At 36.6% G+C, this 12,552-nt stretch overlaps 2 protein-coding genes across 2 annotated transcripts; both read left to right on the forward strand.

The window, feature by feature from the left end:
- The first annotated feature begins 237 nt into the window (after positions 1-237).
- LOC140830911 (uncharacterized) lies at positions 238-4,013 on the forward strand. Its single transcript, XM_073194492.1, has 2 exons — positions 238-3,296; positions 3,424-4,013. The coding sequence occupies exons 1-2, from the start codon at positions 365-367 to the stop codon at positions 3,936-3,938; spliced, it is 3,447 nt and encodes a 1,148-aa protein (XP_073050593.1). The 5' UTR covers positions 238-364; the 3' UTR covers positions 3,939-4,013.
- Positions 4,014-8,702: 4,689 nt separating this feature from the next.
- On the forward strand, positions 8,703-10,209 carry LOC140807970 (uncharacterized). The gene is made up of 4 exons (XM_073164951.1): positions 8,703-8,871; positions 8,934-9,076; positions 9,174-9,272; positions 9,382-10,209. Exons 1-4 carry the CDS (start codon positions 8,703-8,705, stop codon positions 10,207-10,209), a joined length of 1,239 nt encoding a protein of 412 aa, XP_073021052.1.
- The last annotated feature ends 2,343 nt before the right edge of the window (positions 10,210-12,552 follow it).

Genomic DNA, 12,552 nt, shown 5'->3' on the forward strand with positions numbered 1-12,552 from the left:
ATGTTGGATTTAAACTTTAAAATGTGGGGAGTTAAATTCCATAACTTCTATTTTCATCGGAAAATTTCATTAATTTCTCCTAATAAGTTTAACCCCAAGTAATTTTTTTTATATATAATTGTATTCAATTTTTCAGTCTAAAGTAAAGAAATAATTTTTTTATTTTTTTATTTTTTTATATATAGTGCTTTAAAAATTTAATATTATATTCCTTTTTAATTAATATTGTCTCGCTTGCCTGCAAAGTTAGTTGCAGGAGTGTGAGCGTGGCCCTGAAGAAAACATACTAAGAGTGTATCGAGAGAGTTTTAGAGACGCCCGATGCAACTCATCTAGAATTTGAGCCTCAAAATCTGCAAATTTGATGCCAATGCCGAGGCAATTCTTGAACGACGCCCCGAAATTCTTCCATCTTCACCGCAAGTACCGTTGCTGTTTCTTCTATTTCCTCCTTTTCTTGCTCCAAGTTCTTGCACAAAACCCCGTCACCGCTTCAAAAAGTGAAGTTTCTGTTTTATTTTCTTGGATTCATTCTTCTCCAGTGACTTCTTCTGCTCTGTCAAATTGGAACTCACGAGATTCTGACCCTTGTAAATGGTCTTACATTACTTGTTCTTCTGATAATTTTGTCACGGGGATAAATATTCAGTCCATTCAGCTCGCTATTCCTTTTCCTTCAAATCTTTCATCCCTCCGATTTCTCGAAAGGGTCACCGTTTCCGGGGCTAATCTTACTGGAACAATCCCAGTTGATATTGGAGACTGTCTCTCTCTTAAAGCAATCGATGTCAGTTCAAACAGTCTTGTGGGGAGCATTCCTTCAACTCTCGGGAACCTTAAAAACCTGGAGGAGTTGACATTGAATTCCAATCAGTTAACTGGAAAGATTCCACCTGAGCTAGGGAATTGCAGTAGCCTGACAAGTCTTCTATTATTTGACAACAGGCTAAGCGGGAGCATTCCTGTTGAACTTGGAAACCTGGCAGGTTTAGAAATCTTGAGGGCTGGAGGGAATCAAGATATAGATGGAGTAATCCCCGATGAGCTTGGAAATAACCAAAATCTGCAAGTTTTGGGTTTAGCTGATACTAAAATTTCTGGCGCCATTCCAGCTTCACTGGGTAAGTTGAAGAAGCTTCAGGTTCTGTCTCTTTACACGACGATGCTTTCAGGGGAAATCCCCCCTGAGTTAGGCAATTGCTCGGAGCTTGTGGACTTGTATTTGTACGAGAACAGCCTGTCAGGCTCACTTCCTAAGGAACTAGGAAAACTTCAGAAATTGGAGAAACTGTTGCTATGGCAGAATAGTTTCGTGGGCGCTATTCCAGAAGAGATTGGTGACTGCAGAAACTTGGTGATCCTTGATGTTTCGTTGAACTTCTTGACAGGAAGCATACCGGAGACTTTTGGGAAATTGACGGCGCTTGAAGAATTAATGCTTAGTAGCAACAATGTTTCGGGCACAGTCCCTGCTGTTATTTCCAATGCCACCAGCTTGATACAGTTTCAATTCGACAGCAATCAGATTTCTGGTTCCGTTCCCTCAGAACTTGGATCTTTGACTCAGCTTCAAGTTTTCTTTGCCTGGGATAACAAGCTTGAGGGAAGCATTCCTGCAACATTGTCCGGCTGCCAAAGCCTCCAGGCCCTAGATTTGTCGCGCAATGCTTTGACAGGAAGCATTCCCCCGAGCCTTTTTCAGCTAAGAAATCTTACCAAGCTTCTCTTGATTTTCAACGATATATCTGGTTCTTTACCACCGGAGATAGGTGACTGCAAATCTCTTACAAGATTGAGACTCTCTGGCAACAAAATCACCGGATCGATACCAAAAGAAATTGGATTTCTGACAAATCTGAGTTTTTTAGATCTCTCCAGCAATCATTTAACTGGATCAATGCCTGATGAGATCGGCAATTGTGGAGAACTGCAAATGCTGAATCTGGCCGGAAATTCACTCACTGGAAATGTGCCTGGTTCTATGTCTACGCTGAGTAAACTCGAGGTGTTGGATGTTTCAACGAATCAGTTTTCTGGACCAATTCCAGGGAGTTTTGGAGAACTCTTTTCTCTCAACAGGCTTTCACTTGGCAGCAATTCATTTTCAGGGCCAATCCCTTCAACCCTCGGCCGCTGTTCAAGGCTTCAGTTGCTTGACTTAAGCCAGAACCAGCTGTTTGGAAGCATCCCGGTTGAAATATTTGAAATCGAAGCTCTTGAAATCGCTTTGAATCTCAGCTGGAATAGCTTGACAGGGGAAATCCCTCCTCAGATTGTTGCTTTGAACAAGCTTTCAGTACTTGATCTCTCCCACAATATGCTTGAAGGAGATCTGATGTCTCTTTCAGGGCTCGTAAACCTCGTTTCACTGAATATCTCTTATAACAATTTCACTGGTTTACTCCCAGATAATAAGCTATTTCGGCAGTTATCTTCAACTGAACTGACAGGAAATCAAGGCCTGTGTACTCGGGGGCATGACTCATGTTTCCTTAGCAATGCACAAGGAATGGGACTGCCTGGTGACCGCAGTATTAGGCGTTCTTGGCAGCTAAAACTGGCTATTGCACTGCTGTCTGTTGTTACTGCAGCTTTGGCGATTCTTGGAATAGCAGCAGTTTTAAGGGTGAGAAGAATCAGCAAGAATATCGATTCAGAATTGGGAGGACCTGATTCTGTTTCTTGGAAATTTACACCATTTCAAAAACTGACTTTCTCGGTGGAGCAAGTTTTAGGTTGTCTTGTCGAATCCAACACAATCGGTAAGGGATGCTCGGGAATTGTCTACCGAGCACAACTTGACAACGGTGAAGTCATTGCAGTAAAGAAGTTATGGCCAACGGGTGTACAAGCCGGTTACAACTGTCAAAATGATCGGTTGGATGGTAACTCGGTTCGGGATTCCTTCTCAACCGAGGTGAAGACACTTGGGTCAATCCGACACAAGAACATCGTCAAGTTCTTGGGTTGCTGTTGGAATCAGAATACGAGGTTGCTTATGTATGATTACATGCCGAATGGAAGCCTAGGAAGTCTCCTCCATGAAAAGAGTGTAGCATGCTTGGATTGGGATGTGAGGTATCGGATTATATTGGGTGCAGCTCAAGGTTTAGCTTATTTGCACCACGATTGTGTTCCACCCATCGTGCACAGAGATATCAAGGCCAATAACATTTTGATAGGTCTTGATTTTGAGCCTTATATTGCTGATTTCGGGCTTGCTAAGCTAGTTGATGATGGTAATTTTGTTCGTTCTTCTAATACAGTTGCTGGTTCCTATGGTTATATCGCTCCAGGTTCGTTCAAGATTTAGACTTAAATTATTTCCTATTCATTTCATATCCATCATCTCTTGCGAAGCCCGAATTCGGATGCATCACGTTGATCAGTTGTTCAACAATTTCTGTTTTCTTGGTTGTGCAGAATATGGATACAGGATGAAGATCACAGAGAGGAGCGACGTCTACAGCTATGGAGTCGTCGTTCTTGAAGTCTTAACTGGTAAACAACCCATTGATCCCACTATACCAGAAGGCCTTCATATTGTAGATTGGGTGAGGCAAAAAAGAGGTGGAACCGAGGTGCTAGACCCCAGTTTACACCGCAGACCAGACCCCGAAATTCAAGAAATGATGCAAACTTTAGGAGTCGCGATGCTTTGCGTGCATCCTTCTCCCGAAGATCGTCCCACGATGAAGGATATAGCTGCAATGCTTAAAGAAATAAGACATGAAAGAGATGAAATCTGTAAACAGCTTGATCATATTCCGATAAAAGGATCAAAAGTTAGCGATGCAGAAGAAAATACGGTATCCGGTGAAGGACCGTCGTGTAAGGTGAAGAGTCTGTATTTTCAGAGTAACAATTCAAGCTTTTCAGCATCTTCATTGCTGAATTCAGCTTCTTCCATGGCTAAATTTGGTGTTAGGAAACAATGAGTTCTGCATGCATCACTATGCATTTGGTTTTAAAATGTACTTAGCTTGTTTTTTGCCCAATAACTGAATTATAGACGGGCGGATTGGATGCTCTTATTAATATTTATTACATAATATTTGCAGTCGTGAAATGCTTCCTCAAGTTATTTAGAAACCTACTGTTTGGATAGTGTTTTCCAAATGTAATATTTCAGGATATTGTACAAATCTTCAATGGTTGTTTTGGATATTGTGTGAGAATATTAATTAGTGCTGTAATCTTAGAAATCGATTAATCATATATAGATTTCGCTTGATCCAATTGAACCTCTAATTACATTAAGATATTGGAGTTTATACACTTAAAAAAAATAAAAATAGCCGGATACAATCTAAGTTCTTGATAGTGGGTTTTTTTTAATAAATAATATAAATTAAAAATGTATTTATTAAAATATTACAAAATAGAAACGATAAATTGCTCATACATTCCTAAAATCAAACCCAAATGTGCTTCCACTCCCTATATCAGTATTAATATGTTTCAACTCCATGATATCTTTCATTATGTGTTTAAGATCCCTACTTGATAACAAGTTACAATGATGCCCTCATTATTTTTCTAAAACCTGAAAATACCCTTATATGGGCAAGTATAAAAAATGAAAATCATTTCCCAGAAACCCAAATGGATCGACTCTCATTATCCTCAACCCTTAAACACTCCTCTTTTCTCATTGCCGATGAAAATCTTAGGAAAAAATTGTGGCCAAATCCTTTCAACGACTAAACAAGATTAAACTTTGCACTTAATTTTTCTTCGTTGTCTGCAATCTCTCGTCACTTTTGTCCTTTAATTTTCTGTGTAATGGAATTTGCTGGAGTTGGGTCATCATCGAATCTTGCGTTTCTTGTTACTTGCAAGTTCATTAACCAACTATTTGTGATTTCGATTTTCAGTGGGTGTAGTTTGTTTGATATTTTTGCTAGTCTTGAGAAAAAAAAACGAGGAGATTAATCCTCATTCTATTACCCTGCAATACCTAGCTCTTCAACATAAGATGTACGTGACGTTGAACGATGATGATGTGCTTAATATGATCCATCTTCATATGTGTATGAAGCTTACAGTTATTGAACTGTTGGCAGAGAAAAAAGAACAGATTGGAGGTGGAAAATCTGTGGAGAGGTAGTATCGTTATTTAGTTCTATTTTGTATGTTGTGTTATTTTGGTATGGTTTTTGTGTTCATATTCACTTTGTTTAATGATAATCGTTAAAGTTAAGAATACAGTGGTTTTGTGTTGTGTATTTATTAGACTAATTCAAGCAGTAGTCTATTTTGTGTCATTATTTCCATTTGATTAAGTAAACTGATGTCAAAATTTTCAGTATCTATTGTTGAAACGTTTGCTATTCGTTTTTGCTTAAAACGTTACTAAATCGGCCGAATACATATATATAAATACTTTAAAATACCTTGACACCATTATTAAAATAAAACAACCAACTATAATTCGAAAATCAAAGGAAATAATTTAGCATAAAATTATCCAACATTTTACTAAACCTAAAAATAACATTTGAAAAGTATAGCCTATACTATAACATCTCAAAAACCGCTCATAATTAAATCTTCGTAAAAATATCTTTAACATCACTTAAAATCATAAATCATAACTAGTGCGGAAAACTAGCGTAGGTCTTCGGGTTATGTGCACCTTCACTCCAGCAAATTCAACCATCAAGACATCCATAAACATTATTATCATAATCACCTGCATCAATCACACCTAGTGAGTCTAAAGACTCAACACACCATAATCAAGATAACAAGTATTATATATACAGATCACATATAAAAGTGAAAATATTTGTACTTAAAACATCGTTTTCATGAAGATGCATAAATTTTAACCATAAACGTTTTCAAAAACCTTTTCATGATGCATCAACTTTAAACATAAACATTTTCATAATGATGCATCAATTTTAAACATAAACATTTTCATAAATTTTTTCGTAAGCATTTTCATATCATCATAAACATATTTATATTCATATTATCAACATATATGTATTCCATTTTTCTTTCGTTAAATTCAAATCGTTAATTGTGACTTTCGTGTTCATCTACGTCTACGTCAAATTGTTGGGCGATAAATCCATCTACATGTAACCACAGTACTGGGCGGCGGGGACACCAGAAACATTCTCATCAGTAAACTGGGCCTTGGCCTTACATATTAACATATCATCATATACATATACATATTCATATCTGTATCCAAGGAAACACGATCGTTGGGTTCCCACTGGGACCATCACGATATCTCCAACATATCATCGTATTAGTCACAATCACTTCAATTCCTTCAACGTTTCATATTCTCATCACTTTATAAAATTACTCATGCATATAACGTTTTTCTTTTAAACCAAGCATGCAACATATCTTTTAACGTTTTCGTTTAATCATAAAACCTATAGACATTTAAAATAATAAATCATAACATATTAAATTATAAAATCCATAAATATTTTAAAACCAACATTTTAACATATTAAATCATAACATTTAAAATAACATTCTGACATGTTAAATCGTAAATAAACGTTTTAACGTATAAGAATTCCATAAACATTTAAAATAATCATTTTAACATTTAACAATTCATAAACACTAAAAATAATCATATTAGCATATAAAACAACATTTAGAACACTGTCATGATGTTTACTAATTTTTAGGTGTAAAAAGACCGTTTTACCCCCAGACGAAAAAAATTTCGTATTTGTCCTTAGACCTCGAAACGATATTCCAAATCATAACAAACTTAACATATAACCTTAAAACACTTCCATAAATAGTCCTTAGGCTTAAAACTTAGCTTTTTTGATATATTCCCGATTAGTTTTTTAAACTTAGACGTACCTCCCGGTTTTGAGTCGTATGGACTCGAAACTTAACCAAATTTTACCAAACTCGAACCAAAGCTTAATAACACCTAAATAACCCATATTCAACCCAAATCAAGCCAATTAGAACCCATGAACAGCCTAGGATACCTATTGAAATTTTGTTCTTATTCCTTTGAAAACCCTAGCCTTGTAATTTTTGATCCTAGCCCTCAAGCGACTCGACCAGCCCCTATGAGCCCTTCCTAGGACCATGACTGAACCCCTAACACACTTCTGGACAGGACCTAAAAGATCAGAGCCTCAGCACCTCAACCCATCAACTAAGCATGCACCCGTTTCTCCCAAACCTGTCCAAGCGCATGCATATCTACCTTGCCTTCAAGCCACCCTCTTGCCACCATCTTAGGAACATCATGCATGCCCACTTAAGTCTACTAGACCCTCCCTAACCGCAGCTAGCAGCCGTGACCCTCAAAGACTCCTAGTCGAAGAGTCCTTTCCCTTAAGGAGTCTATTTTCGTTTTTATTCCCTCCCTATTTTTTCCAGCCCTTAAACATACACCTAGGGACCCTTAAACATATGGAAAAACATCCTTCAAGTACCCCTACCATGGCAGCCCATTTTTTCATCATTATGAGGAGTTTTAAAAGATGAAAACACTAGTTTTGTGTATGTATAGCCATAAAAACGAAAATATAAAAGTTGTATCATGTTTTTCATGCAATCATGTATCAAACACATAATATGGTGTGAAAGATGAGTAGGGGTGTCAAAATGTGACACGACCCGTCAATCCGACACGAACCAACACGAAAAAAATCAGGTTCAGGTTGGGGTTTTTCGGGTTCGGGTTGGGTGGGTTCGGGTTAGTGTCATGTTAGGCGGGTTTCGGGTTGGGTCGGGTTAACCCGAAACCCGATCCAACCCAACGCACCCGATTGACACCCCTAAAGATGAGAGAAGAGATATTAAAGTGTGCCTTTGCATATTAAACACACGAATTCTCGTTGACGAATCGAAGAATGACGACTTGAAGAACCCTTGAAACCTTGAAAGAGTTTGATGCTTTTTCCCTTCAAAAGTTGGCGTGTGCTGTGTAATTGTGGTGGGGGAGAGTTTGTAATTTGATTGTGGGTGTGTCGCCGTGAAGTAATAAGGTTTAATGGGGGTGATTAGTTTAATTAATATAATAACAAGGCTTAGGCCTATTAAGCATACAAATTAAGCCCATTAGTGCTTAATTAAAGTTTTAAAAATAATTTTGTTTAATAAAGTGCAATTAAAAGATTTAATTAAAATACACAAGGAATTTAATAATTGCATGCATGTGGTTAGCGTGGACTTTCGAATTTTTGGGGCGTTACACTTGTATTACTAATGTTTTCCATGAGAAATAAGTTTTTACCTATTTATTACTGAATATATGGTTATGATATTGGTAAGGGTTGAGGAAGATGACATACATTCCAGTAGTGATAACGAGCTCGAAGATGCCCCCGTACAAAATTCCATTGACGCTTGGTTTCATTGCATCCGAGGCGAGGGGCAAATATTCAAGGATGCTACAGAATGTAGAACCTATATTAAAAATTATTTGATTGCTACCAAACGTTCAAATTTATATAAAAAAATGATCGAGAAAAATTGTCGCTATTTTTAGTATAAAAAGTTGTAAATGTAGGATTTATGATTCTCGACATAAAGCAGACAATCTATTTGGGATTAAAAAATGCAATTTATAACACTCGTGTGGAGAGGATAATTTACGTAGTAGAGGTCATCCTAGAGCTGATGCAGCTTGGGTTGCTAATGTATTGAAGGATAAATTGAGGGGAGAGTCTTCTTATCGTCCTTGTTCAATGATGAGAGATTTACATAGGGACTATGAAGTAGAGATAGGTTATCGCAAGGTGTTGAAGGGCAAGGAAATAGCGATGCATGATATTCACAGTTTAGAAAAGTGCTCCTACAATAGATTGAGATGGTATTGCCAAGCCGTTAGAGAAACAAATCCTGTCAGTGTTGCTGAATGTGAGATAGATCTGGTAAATAATAAGTTTAAACGATTATCATTTGTTTTAATGCATGTGCAGTTGGTTTTGCTACTGGTTGTAGACCGTTGATATTTTTGATTTGCACTCACATAAAAAATAAATACAAAGGAAGTATGCTACTTGCTGTGACAAAGGATGCCAATGAAGATCTTTTCACTTTAGCATATTCTGTAGCAGATGCGGTGAATGATTCTAATTGGGAATGGTTTTGTTATCATTTGAGATGTGTCATACTTACGCATCATACCGTGGGATTCGACATATTCACATTTTTCTCAGGCAGACATCCTGGGATTATCAAGGCTATCCAACTTTTATTTCCGGGTAGTTCATCATGCATATTGTTTGAGGCACTTGGTCGATAATTTTGTGAAGACGGTTAGTAATTAATTAATATTTTTTGTGTGTGTGTATTCTATGATTAAATAGTTTTAATGTATGTATTATTATTAATTTTTTTTAATTAATTGTCTTTTGGTCATTACAGGTGTTGCGAAGTTATCCTCTACATAACAAAAAACATTGGTCGTCGGTATTCAAAAAAGCCGCCTATGCTCCATCACAACATGAGTTTTCACAGCACATAAATAATATCTTTCAGTCAATGCCACTTGCAATAGTATTTATTCAGAAGTCTGAGCCTGAAAGCTGGGCTAATGCTTTGTTTCGTGGAAATCTTTGGGGTGTTATAAATAATAACATCGCTGAATGTTGGAATAATTGGGTTAAACCAGCTCGTTATCTCCCTGTTGTTTCTATGGTTGACCATATATGTGTGCAAATAATGAATATGATGCACCGACGACGTGAAACAACATTAGGCATGGTGAAAGAATTAAGCCTAGCAAAGGAGAAGGCTATTATGAGAACATACATTGAATCTCTCACCTTGAGAGTGCACCGTTCATGTGGTTGGAAGTTTGAAGTAGTTGATGGTGATAAAACATGTGCTGTTGATTTGAATGAATGGACTTGTTCATGTAGATCCTGGCAGATCCATATGCTCCCTTGCAAACATGCTTGTGCTGCCATAGAGTCAAAGTCAATGTCAGTATACGCCTTCTGTGATAAATTTTTCAAAACTGATATGTATCGTCAAACATACAAGGGAATTATTAATCCCATACCGAAATTTGACATGTTTGAGTGTAATGCCGATGAAGGATATATAATCAATGCTCCTGATGTGCGTATTCAGCCAGGGCGTAGAAGGACTCAAAGAATACCATCCCAAATTCAATCACGTCTGTCAAAGTGCAGTCGTTGTCGTGTACGAGGACAAAACCGAAGAAGCTGTAAAGAAGCTATAAACTAGCTTATTTTGTATTTTTGGTTTTTTTTAATGGTGCTCGTAGAAATTTGTTCACTTTTCATTGACCATTTTCAATTTCATTTTCATTTGTTATTTTCTTGCAGTTGATACAATTTTGCTAATTTCTACAGAACAAGGACAACAGTAGATTCAATTTTGGACGTGTGCAAGAGGAGACACACCCGTTCCAGTGGCAGCATTGGCGGTGTAGCCTTGAGTTGATTATTGTGTTTTTGCATACTGTTGGTGTTGAGTTGTTAGGTGTTATATGATTTTTTAAATTTTAATTATGTTCTAAATGTGTTGTCTTTGTAATGTATACAATTTTTTGTTCAGTTTCAGAATGATTTTGTGCCACTGGTGTATGATGCTATATTATTTCAGCATTATTTTTTTTGCCACTGGTGTATATCTTTCTGGACACCTACTGGTACATTTGATTGAGGGTTTGTTGTCAATTTTCTGGTTCGTATTCATTGTGGCCGATTAAATCACATGGGAAAAAAAATGTAGAAAAAATTGGCTGAATCTAGTATCATATATATATCGATATGGTACACAATGGGAAAAATTCTGGTACAAATATTTCATGACGTTGGAATTTGGATGCTTCTATAATATGTCATTTGTTATTGTGTTCTGGACACCTACTGGTACATGTTGTTGAGGGTTTATTGTCCATTTTCTGGTTCGTATTCCTTGTGGCCAATTATATCACATGAAAAAAAATGAAGCACAAAATTGACTGAATCTAGTATCATATATATATATATATATATATATATATATAAATATATATATATATATATATATCAATATGGTACACAATGGGCAAAATTCTGGTACAAATATTTCATGACGTTGGAATTTGGATGATCCTATAATATGTCATTTGTCATTGTGTCCTCGACACCTACTGATACATGTGGTTGAGGGTTTGTTGTCCATTTTCTGGAATGTATTCATTATGGCCGATATATATCACATGGGAAAAAAATGTATCATAAAATTGACTGAATCTAGTATCATATATTTCGATATGGTACACAATGAGCAAAATTCTGGTACAAATATTGTGCAATTCACCTAGACATTAATACAAACATTATTAAGCACGCAAAGCATAATCACACATTTTTCGTGATGACCATTTCACTTGGACATTAAAACAAACACAAGAGCTACAATGAGCAAACTTGCAATTAAAAAACATGTGCAACCGAAACAACAACAAATTCCTGCCATATTTATGGCCATGTTGTCGTTCTTATCAGAGAGAACGTTATCATCATGTGTTGGCAAACCATGTGTCACTGAAGAGACAGATTTTGAGTAGCTGAAAGATGTTTTAATAGGTGTACTGATGTTGGATTTTGATGTATTTTCTTCAAGTACTTTGCTGTGGTATTCATCACACCAGTAAAACCGATTATGGTGTCGTAGCTCTCGAGGACAAATGTAGTAATACTTTCCCAGATGGGTAGCTCGTGGACCAGCTTCTCGTAAATTCATTTTTCCATAGCCACATTGGCATTCAGGTGCATCACTGAACTCCATTCAGCAACAATGGAGGTCGTGTCTTCTTACAGAAGGATGAGAAGTGAAGTGAAGATAGTTGAGAAGGGAACCGAACCAAAAATTAATGTTGTGGTCTGCGTCCAAAACTTTTCAGAGTCAAAATTCGTGAGTCAAAGTTGGGTACAGCTGTTGTCACTGACAAAATAGTAGAATGAAGGTGATGTTTTTGTTTTTTCACTAGGGTGAAATGTATAATTATGTCATTGTGAACGGTGCTCCATTTTTAAAATGTAGTACTAGTAATAGCCACTGTGGTGCTTCATAAATGAATTATTGTCCTGTAATTTGGATTTTATGTACCTTTTTTTTTATATGAATATAGATATGGTGCACAATTAGCACATAGGAAGCGTGTAGACATAGTAATTGTGAGTGGTGCTCCATTTTTATAATTTAGTACTAGATAATAGTCACTGTGGTGCTTCATAAAGGTCTTATTGTCCCGTATTTTGGATTTTATGTACCTTTGTTTTACAAATATAGATAGATATGGTGCACACTTAGCACATAGAAAGTGTGTAGACATAGTCATCGTGAGTGGTACTCCATTTTTAAAATTTAGTACTAGATAATAGTCAGTGTGGTGCTTCATAAAGGTCTTATTGTCCCATAATTCAGATTTTATGCACAATTGTTTTACAAAATAGCACATATAAAGTGTGTAGACATAGTAATCGTGAGTGGTGCTCCATTTTTATAATTTAGTTCTAGATAATAGTCATGGTGGTGCTTCATAAAGGTCTTATTGTCCCGTATTTTGGATTTTAT

The sequence above is a fragment of the Primulina eburnea genome, chromosome 1 (genome assembly GCF_022965805.1).
Source record: "Primulina eburnea isolate SZY01 chromosome 1, ASM2296580v1, whole genome shotgun sequence".
Classification (NCBI taxonomy): Eukaryota; Viridiplantae; Streptophyta; class Magnoliopsida; order Lamiales; family Gesneriaceae; genus Primulina; species Primulina eburnea.

Excerpts from the sequence above, each read along its gene's own strand:
- LOC140807970 (XM_073164951.1), top strand. The coding sequence starts at position 8,703 with ATGAGAGATTTACATAGGGACTATGAAGTAGAGATAGGTTATCGCAAG. Across the intron at positions 8,872-8,933 it reads TCCTGTCAGTGTTGCTGAAT|TTGGTTTTGCTACTGGTTGT; the intron begins GTGAGATAGATC and ends ATGCATGTGCAG. Across the intron at positions 9,077-9,173 it reads CATATTCTGTAGCAGATGCG|GCAGACATCCTGGGATTATC; the intron begins GTGAATGATTCT and ends CATTTTTCTCAG.
- LOC140830911 (XM_073194492.1), top strand. The coding sequence starts at position 365 with ATGCCAATGCCGAGGCAATTCTTGAACGACGCCCCGAAATTCTTCCAT. Across the intron at positions 3,297-3,423 it reads CTATGGTTATATCGCTCCAG|AATATGGATACAGGATGAAG; the intron begins GTTCGTTCAAGA and ends TTGGTTGTGCAG.